The 19,759-nt window shown below is 38.6% G+C and overlaps 1 protein-coding gene across 1 annotated transcript in view; it reads right to left on the bottom strand.

Annotated features, from left to right (window-relative positions):
- Positions 1-3,174: 3,174 nt before the first annotated feature.
- LOC100549049 (myomesin-2) overlaps positions 3,175-19,759 on the bottom strand; it is a 58,857-nt gene continuing 42,272 nt past the window's right edge. Inside the window, exons 27-35 of the mRNA XM_019613926.2 lie at positions 19,580-19,667; positions 18,858-18,896; positions 18,670-18,775; positions 17,052-17,215; positions 15,582-15,618; positions 15,260-15,282; positions 13,608-13,663; positions 8,572-8,787; positions 3,175-3,244 (exon numbers count right to left, since the gene is read on the bottom strand). Coding sequence (XP_019469471.2) covers positions 3,227-3,244; positions 8,572-8,787; positions 13,608-13,663; positions 15,260-15,282; positions 15,582-15,618; positions 17,052-17,215; positions 18,670-18,775; positions 18,858-18,896; positions 19,580-19,667 — 747 coding nt within the window. The 3' untranslated portion in view covers positions 3,175-3,226. The remainder of the gene's footprint in view (positions 3,245-8,571; positions 8,788-13,607; positions 13,664-15,259; positions 15,283-15,581; positions 15,619-17,051; positions 17,216-18,669; positions 18,776-18,857; positions 18,897-19,579; positions 19,668-19,759) is intronic.

Raw genomic sequence — 19,759 nt, 5'->3', positions numbered from 1 at the left:
TATCATGGAGAACTGGATGTAAATTTTACAGTAAGATTGCAACAAAAAAAATCAACTGTGGTAGCATTATAAACTTCAATATACTCAGCAGCTATGCTAATATTAATGTTGAACATTTTGTTGTACATTTGTGAACAGCTACAGATTAAATAGTAAAAAATAATTTAAAATATTTTTTTAACATTTGAAATGTTTGTGTTTCTTTATTACTATGCGTAGCAATGCTGTATTTGTGGCTAGCAAATAATTCCAAAGCGATTTAGAAGTAAAATAGACTCAGTTTCCAGCTTTGTAAGGAACTATCCAAGATTATTAATAATAATAATAACAACAACTAAAATTAAACCAAGCTCTGGTCCATTTTAATTTAATTTATAAAGCATTGTCACTGCATTTAATTGAAATATCAGGAAAATTCTGAGTTTTCTTTTAACAAAAATTTAAGGCCTGATTTTGGTAAAGTGACAGCAAAAATAAACCCACCATTGGTTTCACAGGGAGCAAAGTGGGCTTTTTTAATCTGAGGTTTGGGACTCTTTTAGATTGTTCTTCTAAGATCCAGCATGTTTTCTATTAAAACGCAAGAAAAAAAAAGCCCTGTGGCATTTTGCAGGAATTGGATCAGGCTCTTGATGGTAGAATTGGTTCTATTTATAACTTACTGCCATCAATGCGTGTGAGAGACAGGCTCACAATCCAAAGGAGCTGTAAGAAGTGGTGGATTTTCAGAGAGGTAAGTCAGGTTGAAATAATTATCAGGGCAAAGAGCAGCTAAGAGTTGTATGAAACAACCCGCAGCTTTGTAATATTTTGAAAGGCCAACCTCTGTATTTCAGTGGCAGAGCAATGTAATCATACATCTGTAGATATCTGTCATTTTCTGTAACAGCTGCATGAGAATCTGTATGCACTAAGCTTCTCATTAACATTTCTCCTAGCATGGAAATGCTGCTTCCTGTGTTTCTGTATGGGACCTACACTTAGATAATGACACTGTTCCAGTGTTCTAGTAATTTAAACAATGATACATGGATGCAAAAACAAGATGCAATGTAATTTTGGGTTACCACTGGGCCAAACAGTAGCTAAGTCTAGTAGGATGATTTAGTTCTGTCTTATTTCAAGTTGCTCCTGCTCCTCCTCCTCCTCTTCTTTATTATTATTATTATTATTATTATTATTATTATTTTGGTGTAGCAGTCAATATTTTACTCTGCCATTTTTTTTCTCTGCTGCATCTTACATTTTTCTGTGGGTCATCCACGTTGTTTGAATATTTTATCTTTTCAGTTATTACTGTAATTGCTTACACGTATGCAATCTAAAAACATTTCATGCAGGCAGAAATCTTTCTATTGATTTCAAAAAGAGTTGCAAAGAGCTCTTTTGGATTTTTTATTGAAAAGAAATGGATTTGACAGGTATGAGTGTTCAGGTGTTAAACATTTAAATGTTTTAAGATTTTTTATTGTTTTTTTTTCATGCTAACAGTTCTATCATGGTGAGTTAGAAGTGTGATACTTCTCGTGTTTTCAGTATATCCACTTTTGTCATAGATCTAACACCCTAGAAATATCAAGAGGGTTTAGTAATCTTTCATCAGTAAGCCATCTGGAAAAAGCCAACATAATATGACTGAGCTTTTTGAGAGTAGAAATCAATAAACATATTTTCCTAGTAATTAAACATATTTATTTCACATACTTAATAATTTCTAATTACTTAAAAGTTGGATTTGCTTGCATATTAACAAAAGAAATTCTGACCTTTGCTTTATTGATCTGATTTTTTTTAGCTTGATCTCTGCTTCCTCCAAGATATCCACAACAAATTGAATTTTCATACGTCCTTTAGAGAGGACCTCAAAGCCCACCAGTCCCACCCCGTGCCATGGGCAGGGCTACCACACAGCAGCTCAGCTGCCCAGGACCCCCATCTAACCTGGCCTTGAGCACCTTCAGGGATGGGGCACCACAGCTTACATGGGCAGCTGTGCCAGTGCCACACTGCCCTTGGAGTACATAATTTCCCCAACATCTTATCTAAATTTCCATTCTTTTTTCCACTCTGAACACATTAATGACTTAAAGTAGAGATTCTTGGCTTGTATGTAGTCATTTATGAAGGCTATGTATAGATTGGCTTAATGTATAGCTACACTCTTTCTTATGAAAGCAAGGGGCCTGCTGGTGAGGGGAAGAAAAAGATAGTTAAGTATTTTGGTGTTGGGCTGTTACTGATGGGAAGGAGAACAGTGGATTTGTCAAGTTTTGGAAGCAGAAACATGGTTGCCATAGCAAAAACGGCATGGAGAAATGAGCACTTGGAGCAACTGATGGTTTATGGATTAATGCTATAATATCCATGGTACCTCATCAGGGCTGGAAGGGAACTGATGAAGTGGAAAGGTTTGAAAAGCAGTCACGTGGTAAGAGATGACCAAACATCAGCCATCTGATGAAAGAGGTGTGGATGAAAGAAACCTACAACAAAAGAAAACCCACTTGTGGCTTTCCTGTGGCCATAGGAGATGGTTCTGTTTCTGGAGATCTCCCCCTGTGACCTCAATGGTCATGGTGAAGAGTGTCACCCACAAGGCATTAAGAGGGTCATACATACTCAGAGAAAGTAAATGGTGTTTGCCTCAAAATATGATGGTCTACAAGTATTAACAAATCCATGTAACTGATTTCAACATTCTTTTACAGACTAGTAGTCATTTCTGGACAGGATTCATTCTAATAACCTCTGCTTCTCATGGATGTTTTCAATAATTAAAATTACCTTGTTAGTAATGGGTCGTTGTCGTGATACTTAGCAATGACTGCAATAAAGCTTCTCTGATACTGAGACGTAACTGCACACCTATTATGCATTTGAAGTTAAGAAGTATTATGGATCATATAAAAACACTCACACTTTTGTGTTAAAATAATATGGCTAGTCTATCACCCATGAAATCTCAACTTGAACTTACTAGTATATAGTAAGATCATAGCAAATTCAGACTCTTCATTCAGGAACACAGAATTTAACTCAAGGCTTTTTTCCCCAGTGATTTTTTCCCCCGTTCCCAGGCTTTCTATAGATTAAGGAACTGTTCTTGCTGCTGCAGCCTTTCCATGAGTCTTCTTTGCTGTTTGTTGATTGTTCTCTGTATTCTTTTCTTTTTCCACTCTGGGGATTTCTTTTGAATCAGATGTCTCTTCTGTGGCAATAATTTCATCTACATGTGGCTTAATATCTGATTTAGGAGAAGTAATAAAATTTATTTTATATTTACTATGCTCAGCATCATGGAGGTATGTTCCATTCCTTTTCCCACACCCATTTAAAGACATTCAGTATCACAAATAGCGTCAGTACTTTTCAGAGAGCCAAAGCAAGACCAAGTATTTCTGTCCCTAATTAAATAAATTAATGGATGGGACCTGCAGAATATGTACACACAGAAATAATTTCTCCTCATGTAAGTAATCACGTTTACAGAACTTCTCAGAAATGTCCAAGTCACCCATACCAGCAACCAAGAGAGAAAAGAAATGCAGTTAATTACTGCTGCATGCTTTAGCAACAGAAAGGGGAGGAAATAAGAATATAAAATGGTCTATATAAAAAATGATATAACATTTTTGTAATATTTTGTTTGCGCAAATGTATATAAACAAAAAGTATTTGGGAAAAGTATATAAAATAGATATTCTGATTATGTTGGAATTTAAGCCTTATTTGGAGATAAGATGCTCTGAATGAGGAAAATGTAATTGTGAAGAATAAATCAATGTCCAAGCAGCATTTATAGAAGAGTCTAAAATAAGGGTAACAATCTGTAATATACAAGAATGCTGAATCACCAGAGACCTTTCTTTTCTGCTCTTTCTCTAGTCTGACTGGAAAGATGGTTGTAATTCCAACTTTGTCATCAAATGTGGAGATAAAACTAAGAAAGAACAATTCACTGATCTCAAATGGTAGCTACATGGTCAGAAAAAAACTAAAAACTGGTTGAGAAAATTAAGTTATTTTGGCTTCTGTGGTCCCTCAATTACCCTGGCCTATTTTTTTGACAGTGCCATTTATCTAGCTGATAAAAATAATCTCTGTGTTTTCTCTGCAATCAGCAATTTGACTGAATTATTATGCTTTAAAAGATTTTATCGGTCAGGTAAGCCAAGATGAGAGGCCTGTAGCTCAGTAGGACAGGGATTTAAAAGTGTTGATTTAAATATCACTAGGTTTTATTTAACCTGGCAATTCTTGCTTTGCATTTGTTGTCTGTTAAGAGCATGCATGCTGTAAATTGGATTGTTTGGGACTTGGAAGGCAATGATTGATACAAACTATTTTTGCATAACATTTAACAATTTTTCCTTTGGAACGGCCATCTGTAAAGGTGAAAGTGTTCTTACCTTTCTTTTCCTTTTCCTGTTGTGGTTTGCTCATAGTAGTTGCTTTTTTCTTTTTAGATACAGTTATATTATTTTGACTTTGTCCTGAGATGCTAACAGTGTGCTTAGCTGTGTCAGTCTGGCCTGACACAGTAATCACAATCACCTGTAGCAGAGCAAGAACAAAATTGCACAAGCGAGAAATGGCAATATGTGACAAATTTTGTTTGAAATCATCATAGCTGAGTCCCTGGAAGCAATATGTGTAGAAACAACTATAATTTCAGGGCTTGTACACCTTCTGAACCAAAGGGATGCAGAATCCAGATTATCTGGGAGGTGGCCCTCTTCTTGTGTTACCCTGCAGTTCTGCTGAATGGGTAGAGACAGGTGAACAGGTTTTTGATGATGAAGTAGTAGAAACAAACTACTGCCCAAATGCAATCCTTATTTAGATTATGCTAATACTAAGTAATAAACATCAGGTCTTGCAAGGGACAAGTCAAGTTCGTGTTTGGGCTCGGGAAGATGGACAAGAGATGAAATGTTGCTTTTACATGCTCTGGGACCACGACAGAGTGACCTACTTTTCATCCTTGGGCTGGCTTTCTATCATACTAAGTAAAATTATGAAATAATTTGACATTTCTTCGTTAAACTCGGAAAGCTTGCTGCATCTCAAATTCCAGATATTCCCCTGATTGTATTTTGAAAATTAATAATGAATTCATTTTACTTTGAAAGACAGCTACAGTAACTAAATAGTCTGAACTATTTTTAACTGAGATTGTGATTCATTAATGTACGTAATTGCACACTTAATATTGCAAGAATCCCATTAAATATTTTAGTTTGAAATATGTTAGTAGATAAGATTGTGTAATGACTGAATACGTTTGCTGTTTATGTGAGATTCTGAAAACACAATACTTTTATGTAATTTAATGTTAAAAATCCCTCTGATGTGAAATTAATTCTAGAAGAAAATAAATTTATGCCAGATAAAGGTAGCCTGTAGTACTTTTCATTGTACTGGACATTAAGAAATCCCTCACACATCCACTTGGCCTTTATCATTAGCTATGCCTGGCATTAAGCCTCAGATGGTAAGGATTTAAGTAAGCATTAGCTGAGCAGAACTTATTAGGGTCATCTTCACAGAATCATGGAATCATAGAATCATTAAGACTGGAAAAGACCTCTAAGATCATCTAATCCAACCCTCCACTTAACACAAATATTATCCACTAAATCGTGTCCCTAAGTTCCAATATCTACCCTTTCCTTAAACACCTCCAGGGACAGTGACTTAGCCACCTCCCTGGGCAGCCTATTCCAACCCTTCACCACTCTTTTGGAGAAGTCTTTCCTAATATCCAACCTGAATCTCTCCTGGTACATCTTGAGGCCATTCCCTCTTGTCCTGTCGGTATTACCTTTGAGGAGGGGCCAATCAGACCTCTCACCAGCTTTGTTGCCCTTCTCTGGACACATTCCAGGGCCTCAATGTCTTTCTTGTAATGAGGGGCCAAAACTGAACACAGTACTCAAGGTGTGGCCTCATCAGTGCTGAGTACAGAGGGATGATCACCTGCCTGCTCCTGCTGGCAGCACTATTTCTGATACAAGCCAGAATGCCATCGGCCTTCTTGGCTACCTGGGCACACTGCTGGCTCATGTTCAGTTGAGCATTGACCAACATTCCCAAGTTCTTTTCCTCCATGCAGCTTTCCAGCCACTCTGCCCCAAGCCTGTAGCACTGCCTGGGGTTGTTGTGATCAAAATGCAGGGTCTCACTGTCGGTCTTGTTGAACTTCATCCCATTGGCTTCAGCCCATCAATCCAACCTGTCCAGACTCTTCTGAAAGGTCTTCCTACTCAAAGGCAGATTGACACTTCCTTCCAACTTGGAGTTTTCTACAAACTTACTAAGGGTTCCCTCAATCCCCTCATCCAAATCATCAATAAAGATATTGAAGAGGATGCGCTCCAGTAATTAAGTCTATGTCAGTAAACTTTCCTTCATCCCCCAGTCTGGTCAGCTGGTCTTAGAAGGAGAGGAGTTTGGTCAGGCAAGACCTGCCTTTCATGAACCCATGCTGGCTGGACCTGATTCTCCTTAGGCCTCCTTTTTTTTTGTCCTTTACCACAGTGGCCAGGTTGAGCTCATACTGGTCTTTAGCCTTTCTGATTTTCTTCTTGCATATGCTAGCAACCTCCTTGTACTCTCTCCAAGTTGCCTGTCCTTTCTTCCTGAAAAGCCAGTACTGCAATAAAATGAGTGCCTAGGAAGCAGCACTGTTTCTGCAGTTGCTGTAGTTAAAAATGGCAAGGGAAAGTACGTGAAGGGTACACTTAGATATATCCTTACACAGAACACTAAAAATACATACAGCAGTTCTTTAGATTTTGATGTGGAGAACTATGCTATTCTGAGACTAATTCTGAAAAGAATTATTAACAATGGCACATTACTCTCCTAGTTAGCAATTGGGCTGAAAACAGCTTATGAGCGTTTATCATAGAATCATATAGAATGGTTTGGGTTGGACGGGACCTTTAAGATCATCTGGTTCCAACCCCCTGCTATAGGCAGGGACACCTCCCACTAGACCTGGTTGCTCAAAGCCCCATCCAGCCTGGTTTTGAATGCTTCCAGGGATGGGGCATCAACAATCTCTCTGGGCAACCTGTTCCAGTGTCTCACCTCACAGTACAGAATTACTTTCTAATATCTAATCTAAATCTACCCTATTCCAGTTTAAAACCATTTCCCTTGTCCTGTTGCTAAATACCCTTACAAAATGTCTTCTGCATCATATGATATGTACATATCCAATTGAGTGGAAATAGATACATGTTCCATTGCTACTCTTTAGTTAATAATCAGTGATATTGTTGCAAAATGGCTAACAAGGAGCTTTTAATATATAGAAGTGCGTTCTGGATCTGGATGAATGGTTCTGAAATATTTTTGGATTTGGATGAAAGGTTCTGACATGCTTTTGCCTGAAAAAAACCTTTTTTTCTACTTTCCAATGAAAATTATTTTTGTATTCTCAAAGAATCTTGAATAAATATGTTATTTCTGATCTCCAGTGTTAATTGTGGATGAAATTGTCTGAGATTTCAGTCTAACAATGTACTTACCTAATACCCTTCTATCAAAATTCACGATCAGAACCACATGAAAATACTCCTGTGGCTGAATTGGCAAAAATGCCTTATTGAGTTGTGAAGCAGTGAAGGTCTGGACAGAATAACGTGAAGTGATGGCATCAGGGTTTTTCTGGTAAAAGCTTAAGTGAAGATTAATGTGGATCTAAGGGAAAGCTAAAAGCAATAGCGGTGAGCGTTAAGATGGTAAGGTGATGTGAACAACCAGGATAGCTGTGACCTCCAAAACACGACACAGTGAGTCAAAGTCATGATAGAATGAAAGAAGTGAATCCATTTATTTGTGAACATAGAGATCATACATTTCTGCAGACACATGCACACATTAGTTTTCTGGTCTCCTAAGTCTAGCTTTCATTTATATTACAGTACTTTTACCCCAATTGGGCAGATTAAGCAATACTTATGGATGTAACCTACACCCATATTAAGGCCTCTCTAAATTAACACAGCAATACAGAGGGGCCTTAATGTAGACAAAGACCAGCACTAATTTCTCCGTTGTTTGAATTTGCTAACACATTCCATCTATGCTACATTACCAAAGTTGGAACAAACCTAAACTGTTGCTCAAAAATGCCTTGATCATTTTTCAGTCTTTCCATCTATCTTGTCAGTTGTCTCCACTCAAATGCTTCTTCACTCTGTGTTGTGGGGTCCAACACCCCAGGAACGAGGTAAAATTGTGCAAATGTGTTTACAGCCAGCATGCATTTGGCCTAGGTGAGGATGGCACAGCTAGGTTTTGTGAAGTTAGCAGTAAGGAAGTATTTAGGAAAGGCACTATTTTCCCTGGCACAATTGAGCACATTAGAAACACAAGTGAAGTGAATGGAAAAATCCAAGGCTACCTGCTAAAACAGAAAGCCGCTTACACACACATTTTATGTCAACATTGTCATCCAAAATCTCCCCTATGCTTTTGTTTCTACTCTTAAATTCATGCTTTCGTTTTCTTATTTTCATTATTGTTCTCTTGCTCTTCCTCTGGTATGAACACACTTACGGTGACATCGCTGGTCTCCGTTCCATACTTGTTCTTCACCACAAGGCTGTACTTCCCAGAGTCGTGTGTGGACACAGCGGAAATGGTGAAGCTGACATTTTTCCCAGCTTCGAATTTCAGGATGCAGTTAGCATCTGACACAAACGATTTTTCGTTCTTCAGCCATGAGACTTCTGGGGTAGGATCTCCCCAGACAGTGCAAGACAGATTGAGTGCCTGCAGAAAAAGTACAAAAGGGTTCATATAAGTCAATAAATATTTGCTGTGATTTTTGATGCATAATTTTACAGATGTTCCCTCTCTCTGCATTTCTCTTCCTGCTTTTAGTAAATGGATGCATATCATCAGCAATCAATGGTTTTTGTCAGTCTCCTCTATTATAAAGGAAAAGAAGGAACTCAATTCCAAAACTCCATTACAAAGTTTTCAATATTTTATGCACCTTCTTCTCTAATACTGATTACCAGGGCCTTCTCCATGCATAATGTTTAATATAAAATCAGCTATTACCTGCATTTTTGTGTAAGATATAAAATAAGAATTTGAGGACCTATCAGGCAGATTTGTTCAGGTTAAGCTCGCTATATATTTGCCACAGAAGAAAACAAAGCATCTTCCTTTTCAAAATAGTTACTAAGTTCGAAGTGTCCCTGGAATATTTTGTTCAGTTTAGGATCTTTACATACCATGCTCCTGACAGCTCCTCCAATGGATTTGAATTGTTTTATTCACTCCTATAAAATTGGCTTTTAATGGAAATCAGAACAAACTTTACTGTTTCTTTGGTGCTTAAGTAAATATTTTGCTTTTATGCAAGTAAGGTTCTAAGCCCCAACAAAATGAAGGAATCATCATGATCAAAGAATCAGTTGTTGGAGAGATCAGCAGCTGAGCGGCTTCTGCAGGCTGGCAAGAGTAACGTGCACGCAGTGTTCAGATCTCATTTCATGGAGAAATATGTGTTTGAGAGATGCTGTTACACATGAACTGACAGAATGCTGTTATCCCCTCCTCTGGTCACAGTGCTGTGGAAATATTCTCACAGAGTTTGCCGAAGCAAACGTCACATAGAGAGCCAAATGTGAAAAGCATTCACACGAAACCTCAGTGGCACAAATGCCTTTCTCTGGGCCTTTCTTTAGCGAGGAATCAATTTATTGCTAAGTACCAAATAGTGCATGGAGCCAAACTTAAAATGTTGGTCAAAGCAGAATCTAACCTTTCCTCTAGTGGAATTTGAAGGACTTCTACTGCAGAGTAAAAGGTGTTCAGTGATACATAAGGAATGATGGCTGTGGCTGCTCTACCTGTCTGAAATCAAGTTTCTCCTCAATTTTTCTTAAAGCCTCTTGATAGAAAAAAAAAAAAAGGTCAAAATAGAGGCAACTGAGAAGGATTCACATTTGGGCACTACTGCTGCCACTGTGGGAATCAATTTAACAGGCTACTTTCCCTTCCTTGCTCCTTATCTGGTTGTGTGACAGTGGAAGATGGGACAGAATAAAGGCATCCAGAAATCTACTGAAATGAACAGGTAGAGTAAAAATTGAGAACTCTATTAAAATAAACAAACAAACAAACAAATATTTTACCTCTGAGAACAAAAATCAAACTAACACAAATCCCACATCCCATAAAGATTAAAATGAAAACAAAAGGGAAGGCAAAACATTTCCTCCATAACCAACACATATATCTTGGCATTAACGGAAAGACGCATCCTGAGTGCGAGGTGGTTAAAGCCTGGTGGAAATGGCCTCTATCTGATTTCCTGCAGCACCTATAGTTGATGACAACATGGGGACTGTGAATGCCTTCTCTTGTAGCCCACTGGTGAGAATGTGGTTTTGATCACCATATCACTCCATCTTTTTGAAAAACATGCGGAAAACAAATGGTTTTACATTTCTCCCTTTCCCTTAACACTCTCAATACAAACATGCCCTCAGCTTTAGTCTCAGCCAGGAATTGCACACATGTCCCTTACAGTACTCAATATTTCTTTATTGTGTTCTAGTTTTCTAGCAAGCATGAGATCATTTCTGAGTTGCTCCAGCTGCCACTGCAAGACGCTAATGAGCTTATGTCCTCATCCAGACTGCTGTGTTAGTGATATTATGCAAACCTCAGGTGTTTGAAGTGGTGTCAGTACTCCTTAATTCAAAGAGGTTCAGTGGCAAAAGAAAGAGTCATCACTGCTAAGTCATTCCCCAAAACAGTCACATTTTGCTTAACCTTACATCACTAGCTCCTGGTTAGTATTGGTGCTCCTCCTGATGTTCCCAACTCTTATTGCTGATTTTCCAGCAACTACTGTGCAGAGACATATCTTGTAATTCACTATGTAGATGGCGAGATCTTTGGTCATGCCAATGTTTTTTGGAAAACATTTCCACAATTATGGCACCTTAGCCAAATGGAAGTGGCTGTACCTATCAGCTGCAGATTTTCTGTTTTTTGAGAAGGAGACCGTCTTTGCTTATGTGTTCATATCTTTATTAGGACTCAAAACGTGTCTAGACGTTATGGCATCTATCAGGAAATCTGATCTATCTGAAAAACCCTGCATGAGCAAACCTCACCTCTCAATATTTCGGAGTTCCACAGAGAAGTTCACAACCTAAATCTGTAGCTGGGGCACAGATGGCAATACCACTGGAGCAACTAGGTGCTGCAGGTCCAAGCCTTTTGTGTTTCTGCTTGCCTTTTCTGCCTTACACTGCAGATTATCATGAGTAGGGAAGTACAGCAGCAGAGGGAAATATGTTGTATTCCAGGTACTGCTATTCTCCCTGTGTTTTAGCACATACCTTCATGGGTAGTTTGGGCAGCACATGAGTTAAAGCAACAAAGTCACGGGAACTCACTCCCTTCTTCCAGCCTATCTGGAGGCACCAACCCCCAACAGAAGTGGAGAATGGGGAGCTGGTGTGTAATGTATTGCTTTCATGTTTGAAAGTGCACATCTGTCAGGATCCAAAGTGTTCTTGTAAAAATAACCCCCTCTTACTTTTGATAAAACAGCCACTTAGGTTAATTTGACTGTCTGTACACAAAACTTGTGTACAGTGCTAGTATTTTCTGTCAGATAAATTCTTCCTAACATGAGCTGACACTTAGCCTTTTCCAATTATATCCCCATGCTGAAGTGAATTTATGTATGTCAGCAGAAGCCTCTTAGGCCATCTGAGCACTGTTTGATCAGCTCTGGTAGGTGCAATACCTTCAGCTCGCTTGTGGAGAGCCAGAAAATAGCATCACAATCACAACATTAAGTCTATGACTGAGATACACATGTGCTTCAAGTTCATTATAGCAGTACCATTCTGTTCATAGAACCCTAGTTACGGCTGAACTTCTATTCAGAATCAGAGGTTGCTATTGCCATTCTTCTGCTACCGCATTTACTCTTTTTCAAAGGTGATTGTGCAGTTTGCATGGATTACACAACAGATGCAGAGAACAGCCTTCCTATTTCTCCGGTGTGTGCAAGCAATAGGCAGATGAGCCAACATCACCCAAACAGCAGTGCGTTCCCCAAACACTCTCTGTCCTACTCTGTTTCTCAAAACAATCATCTACTGCGTTCAGAATCATGAGGTCAGGGATATTTGTCTCAAGTTCTGGGAATTTTCCATTCACTTATTCAAACATCACAAATGTCCTTGCTTTCAAGGGCAATGTGTATCTGGGTAAGATTTTGCAACTCATTTTTTACAAACTCCCTTTTTGTCAAATGTACACAATTTGCTTCAGCGAGCTTATACTCAGCTTTGACTCTCTTTGGCAGAGAGCTTAACACTGATAACAAGCCAAAGCAGTATGAGAAGTTCATCTTCAAGCACAAGTAGCATTAGCTGAGAGTCTGCAAATGCATTCCATTTCTTTCTGTATTCTACCTACCATTAAAATACTTGTATGAATGCTGCTTGTTTTTACAGCATTCCCAGAGCTGCTAAATCATTCAGTGAAAAGTTTTATCAAATGGTGTTTTACTTTACAATGCCAAGATGCTCAGTGTTCCCTGAATTGCTGTAGCCCACTATCCGATAGCTATGGATTACATTGTTAAGAGACTCAGACCAAGATTTTAGAGTCTTAACATTTCTGCCCAGCTCATTGTCAAATACCTCTAACCCAGCTGAACCACTACTAGGTGAAGGTGGAAATACCAGGCAGCTGTTTTGCTGTAGTTGTTATGGTACAGGTTTTCAGCTGTGCTCATATGCCTACATTTGGTGCTCGCCCACACTTAAGAAAGAAAGTGGCTGGTGACAGAGCAGAGGAAGGTGAAGAGCAGTTGCTATTAGTCTCAGTCCTACTGTACTACAACTTGTGGAAGCAGAGTGCAGGGGAAAGTTTATGGGATTACAAACTGACCTCCTGGGGCATCTGGTCTGTGCCTGAGCAGTGGCACAGCCATGGTCCCAAGAGTGCCTTGCAATAATCTTTTTGCTAAACTCTGCTGATATAATCTAGTGTAGTGCCAGTGTCTTCTGACTTCATTCCCACTTATGCTGATGAAATACAGAAAACTTTCTCCTTTGGTCTGGAAGAGAATTGAGTTACAACAGTTTACTAGTTTTACACCGTTTAAAAGACAGACTACTGGCTGTGCCATACTGTGAAAAAATTAACTCCACCAGGTACAGAACAAGTAGCCATCCTATAAGAAAAAGGGAATTAAAACATTCCCTGGTGGAGCCCATATCAATTGCATCCTGCTAGTAAAAATCTAACTGTGAGGCCTGTGTATGAATTTTTAAAAGGCTGGTTGCATAAGGGGTTTGAATCACAGCTCACACTGTTGTCTCACTTTTATCTAATTCTTAAGAAAAGACACTGCCCCAAATAAATAAACCCATCTGTGCAAGACCACTGAGTTATGTACAGAAGACAGGGAATGAATAATGTGACAGATGTCATAGATGAAATCTTTAAAAATAAAATTAAAAAAAAAAAAGAATATTTTGCTGTCACTGAAAGACATTTGAGCTGTTTGGCTCTTGGGTAAAGCTTCAATGAATTCACTGTACCTTGCCTTCCTGGATGGTGACAACATCGGGCAAACCTCCAAGCACCCGGGCGCGATCTGAAAAGAAATGAGCATAATTTACTTTGGTTCTCAAAATCAACTGCGTCCCAGATTCTGTTCCCCCTCCAGTTCTTTCCTCTTATCTTATTTATGTACAACTTGTCTCTGATATCTGTGCTGGGAGAGAACTACTCAGCATTCTCAGCACAGCATTTGGACTTTAGAAACATTCCATTCACAGCAAAAGAAGCGTTAACACAGCTGGTGTCGGTCACCTACCGGGCAGTACTAAAGTCCGTGTGGTGCATCCTGCACATTTCACCATCAATTCAGTGTTACTTGCGATTACATACAGAAAATAATAATATTGATTTTTTGAGATCCACTGCTGTAAACAGCGAGATAGATGAGAAGTGATGTTTTTGAGAAGACGTGAATGGGAGCTAAGAAAGTGCTGGAGCTTATGTTTTGATCTAAAAAAGGCTGCAGTCTCATTGAAAGCAGTGAAATTTCTCTGCTTTGCATGGGTACCCGTGTAAACAGGATACGTATCTGGCCTACAGCTTTAAGCTCAAAGTCCCATAGGAATCTTACATAGATACAAATAAGCCGATCACATGCAGGTTTTGATGCACTTATTCTGGGACATGGATTATGTTAGTTATAATCTTGGTGGAGCCTGGCAGAGCAAGGAAAGGACAATAGAGAATATTCTCATCTAATGTACTTGTAAAATATGCACTCTGGAGTAAATGACAACCTGATGGAGCATGACTACGCTGTATTTGCCATCCCTGTATGAATCATGCAGTTAGAAATGAACTGCCCAGGGCAGGGCCATTACTGGTCCTTTCCTGCCATCTCATCTGGGCCTACCAGGAATTGCTGTAAATAGCACAGCCAAACCGCATTCTCTTTGGAATCTATGTCCATTGAGGAGTTAGCTCCAATCCCTCTACCCATTCTTCTCTGTTTTTCTCAAAATCCAGTTCTGCTTTTGTTTTTCATACAGCTCTGGAAATCATCTGCACTGGGATAAATTTTGTGTTGTTACATTTTCCTATAGATTTTTCTGGAAATAGGAAAAATACTGATCTTAATAATCCAAGTTGAATTCTAATGACTAATTTGTCAGACAATTATTACATATTTTTATTTTAATTGTTGTGTTGGAATTGAAATGTATCCAAAAGTGCCAGAGGATTCAGGGAGCTGTCTTCAGACTATGCAAAAGGTTCTGCTGCTTTCTTACCCACCTCCATAATGCAGAGCCATTTAACATTTCAGATAGTTCCAAACCAACTGAATGATTTCCACTATCTCAGAAAACAGAGTGACTTTTGGGCATAAAACATGCATGAGATATCTCAACAATAGAGGTGACTTTTGGATAAAGCCAATTGGTAATGAGAACAAGATCTTAGGCTGAAAATATCCACATAACCCACATTTACAGTGTCATTAACTGCAACGTGCAAATGTTAAATCACTCTTCTTGCTTTCCCCTGGTGCTAGGCCAGCAACAGTTAGGACATGCACATACATGTAAACATGCATACGTGTCCTCTTTCTCCCAACAGGCAACCTTCCTGTGTAGGGAGAGAACCTTCATAAACCATTTATTGCAATTACGGTCAAAGAAGCCTCACTTACTTTTCTCTGCAATTGCAGCTTGCCTGGATTGAAAAGAAACAAAGAGAAAATTCAATTTCATTTAATGTTTACATAGGGTGACTGAAAAATAGATAGCTTATCTCTTAAGTTATCTTTGATCAGTTAAAGAAAACACCTCTCATCGTTTGGCAATACTGCTTTTTCTTCATTACCTAACTGTTGCAATGCAGTCACATGCAAAACTCCTACAGGTTTCTGTAGGATTAGGATTTGTTCCACATGGTATTTTTAGCTCTAGCACAAAACAAACAAATACCATTATTATTTTATGGGTTCCACTGCTGGATTGCGTAATACTTACTTTAATCTCTGGAACTCGGCAAAGGCTTCATCAAATGCTTGATAAAAAGAAAAGTTGATTTTAAAGGTAGGTTCAAACATAGGCTATCACAAATGTCATTTTAAAATGTGGAACTAAATTATAAATATAGACATCATTAAAGAAATATTAATGTATGGAAGCATGTTGTGATACTATATAATCTCTACAATGCTAAATGATTCAACTGATAAAGGCAGTCATATATACAGCAACTATTTATGCTCATATGCATGCGTAAACACTTATTTTTCTCTACAATTTTAGTTTTACAATTACAATTTTAATTTTCTCTAAAATTAAAAATTTAACACAAAGACATAGGGAAAGAACATTAGGTTGAAATTACCTCATAAAACAGAGGAAGTAATCCAAAATATACAACTCTAATGCTATTCAAGCTTTTTTGATCACATACCCCTAGTAGTAAAAACAGTTTTGAGCACATACATCCCAGTACATAAATATGCATTTATTTATAAATTGTATAACTGGTGTTACTGAAGTTCTCACGCTTCCTTCCCACAACCTAGTAAATTGTCTTGTGCACCTCACTTCACAGACCACTGGCTTATGGATACAAGAGATTTATTTTTTCCAAGTGCTTTTCACATCTGCTCTAAAGCATTGCACTGATGGCCATGAACAAATCAAACAGCGAACTCTTGTCTCCTTCATAAATTCAGGCTTAGCTAATGTCACGTGGTTGGACAACATCTCCCACTTTGAAAGGGAAGAAAAAATTTCTTTTTCTCAGAAATTGAGGATAGCATACAGAAGGAGCAACCTGGAGTTGATTGTAAGTTTACTGGCCTTCCAGAGAGCTTTCAGGCCCAAAGCGAAGCTTTAGGGATGGGAAATGCTTGAGACAGAAAGCCAGCCACTCTGAAGCAGTTAATCTTCTCCCTGGTATGTGAGAGCTCTCTCAGAGTAAGAGCTTCCATCAGTCAATCAAATTAATCTTATATGTTCCTGAAACATTCCTTCATTGTGCCAATGAAAGGGACTAGTCTTGACATCTCTGAAGAATAAGGAGCCCTGTTATATTCATCAAAGAAATACAACAAATAACAGAACAAACTTGTCCTTCGCTTCCTCTTCCAAATATTATTAGAAAGAAAGAGACAGAGAAGTCATTCAACACCACGGCTTGTGTTTAACATTGCCCATCAGTGCATGGGGTTTTGTGGGAAAACTCAAAAACCGGGCTGACATCTCCATAGACAACTCCGAGTCAAGCTGCAGACTGGTATTTGGACAGGAAAAAGTCAATTATGATTTATAACTTGAGAGTTCAGTATGGGGCAAATGGATGACACTACTGCAAAATGCCAAACTGCAGGCAACATGCAGAGACCCTACAACCCAAAAGATATGAGGTCTGTAGCAGTGCCCACTCCACCACAGTGTTATACCCGTGTTCAGGTAGTATTAACAGTGTGAGCAGCCTACCTTGCCCAGAAAGATCCACTGTCTTTTTGTGTCCAGTTTTACCATCAAAGAGTTCCATTGTGTATTTGCCTTTGTCTTGTGGAGTTGGCTCATTGATCTGCAGCCAGATCTGTTCCCCAGTGACACCAGTCTTCACTCTGTCTGTATACCTAATCTGGGTATCGCTGAAAAATACAAAATAGTGTTACCCCTTCATTTTAGTGAAATATAAACAGGATTTTCTGTGAGAAATGTCTAGTTACTAAATGACTTCCAAGGTAGCATGGCATGCCAATCATATTTCAAAGCTTTAGAAGCCAAATGTCAACTGTAGACCAAAGGGGCAGAATTGTTATGACAGACTTTTTCTGTTCATTTTCCATTTCTCCTCAAAGTCTGTAGAATGAAGATGCATCTGAGACTACAGATGCATCTTCATTCAGATATGTTATACAAATTTTAAAATCTGACTGGTAATCTGTGTGTATCCTCGAATGTTCACGTTCTCTTCTTAGCATAAGTTTATTTCTGCTTGGGCACAGCAGAACTATGTAAGGCTGTACCTACAAAAAATCCCACTTTTGTTGCAAATGGTGTTTGCCTAGTTTCAATATTTCCTCACGTTCTGCTGTGCTTTGACTTTTACAATCAAATGCATTTTTACATGAGTACATCTTCTTCCACAAAAAAAATCAATTTTTCAGCTTCTTAACTAGACAGTTAATTGCCTTGAATGAAGGATATGATATTTCTCAAGCAAGCTGTTCATTTTCTTTTTAATTGATGGCTTTGAATATGCTAGGGAGTCAAAGATCAATTTCACGTGTTTCAAGATTAAATTAATTTCCAAAAATTAAATAGAGAAAAGACAGCGACAAGAAAGAAAGATAGGAAAAAAAAGAGAAAATGAAGAGAGAAAAAAACCCAGAACAATCCATATTTGCTTCTAGTTTTCAAACGTTTGAGACTCCTGGAGATACCATGTCAAATGGGTGCCAAGAAAGGGGAAAACCTCAAAATGTTACCATGTCCACACGAAGTGAAGCAGGTAGATTTAAAGTAAACTGAATTGTTTATTTCTCTGAGTTTTCTAGTACAACTCTTTACACTGACTGAGAATTCAAAGCTGTCTCATGGATTTGGGTACACAACTTCCATTAATTTTATGGGGAGCTGGGCGTTCAAGTTTATTTTTAGAGACTCAGTTCTCCTGTCTGTCCCATTTAGGTTTGTAGAACTCACAGGAGGCCCTGTCTGGATTTTACTGCCCTGGGTGCATGTTAAAGCTTGCTTTGCCTCCAAAACATGAACCCATGCATGAAGAGGATGTGCCCTTTTGCCCTGGTCCCTGTGAATTATAGCTTTTAGACAAGCAGGCCTCCAGGCCTGGTATCTTTGAGCCAGAGGCAGTGATTTCTAACAGAACTTGCCAGTGCCATAGACTATACACATGTCACTCCTCAGAATCACTCCAGAGGAAGAAGCAGCTCCCATCCAGGAGGTGGAAGTTCTCTGAAGCGATGCAGCCCCGACTCATGAGGGATGATGGAAAGACCTAGTTTGTCTCGTACATCTAAGTTCTTTCTGAGTCTACAAACACCAAATTGCACAAACTTTTGCAAAGGTTTGGCATACTTACTTGTGCACCCAGCCTACTCTCAGATCATCCACATAATAGGTGACAAAGGAGTACAGCCTGATGCCCTCGGCTGTGCTCTGGATTTTCAGATCTGTTGCAGATAAAGCTGCAAGAAGAACACATCTTTATTTGCAGCCATTCACTGAGTGTCACAAGTCATTTATCAGAGAAGTGACTTAAATGCTTACCAATCCTTCTGCATACTTCATTCATCAGATCTGCAAAAGCTGTGGAGACAAAAATGCATAAACTAAGACTCTGTGTCTGCAGCTCAATCATAGTCAATCATAGAACAAGCACTGCCTCTGAAATAATTTCCCCAGGCAGTTCCAAAAGTAAATCAGATCTACACTTTAAAAAGTATTAAAAAGCTGTGTTTGCCTATTATTCCACAGTTTCTAGACTTTATTTTACCTTGATGAATACTGCTGCAGCAGAACTAAACTATGTTTTCTTCTTTTTTTCATGTGAATGCCCATATTCACTTGGAATGACAACTCATTTATATGCATTACAACAGTTTTGATTTTTCCCCAGTTGCTTGGAAAATTAAGTGGTCACAATGAGTGGAAACGTCTCAAAATATATGAATGCAAAAACATAAAAAAGTGAAATCTTATAAAAAATATCTAGTTCTATAATTTCTTCTTATGATTGTTGACTTACACTACTGATGAGCCCTGTGGAAAGAAGTTATTATCTAGCTTAGCACCAGTCATCACATTATCCCAAAATTATACATGCAGTAAGGCATATTCATATTCATACTGAAAAATCTGCGCTGTTCTAGTGAGATGATCTTTCATGCAGGAGGAAGGAAACTACAAGAAGGTGATGCATGCAGCTGTCTGTATTGCTTTGACCTCACATACAGGCTGCTTGGCTTACAGAATGCAGAAAGGGCTCTGACCTGTGTCTGTAAGTTTCAGCTCACTGACGTCCTTCCCTCTGTCATCCTTCAGTATGACTTCATAAATTCCAGTGTCTTTCTTAGAAAACTGTAAAAACAGTATTCAAAATGGTTTCTGTACAAAAACCTAGATCTATGTCCTAGCTCATCCTCACCCTCCCCCATCCCCAAGGAGATGCC

The sequence above is a fragment of the Meleagris gallopavo genome, chromosome 3 (assembly GCF_000146605.3).
Source record: "Meleagris gallopavo isolate NT-WF06-2002-E0010 breed Aviagen turkey brand Nicholas breeding stock chromosome 3, Turkey_5.1, whole genome shotgun sequence".
Lineage (NCBI taxonomy): Eukaryota > Metazoa > Chordata > Aves > Galliformes > Phasianidae > Meleagris > Meleagris gallopavo.
The sequence above is the reverse complement of the archived record's forward strand: the minus strand, read 5'-3'. Positions and strand labels throughout refer to the sequence as shown.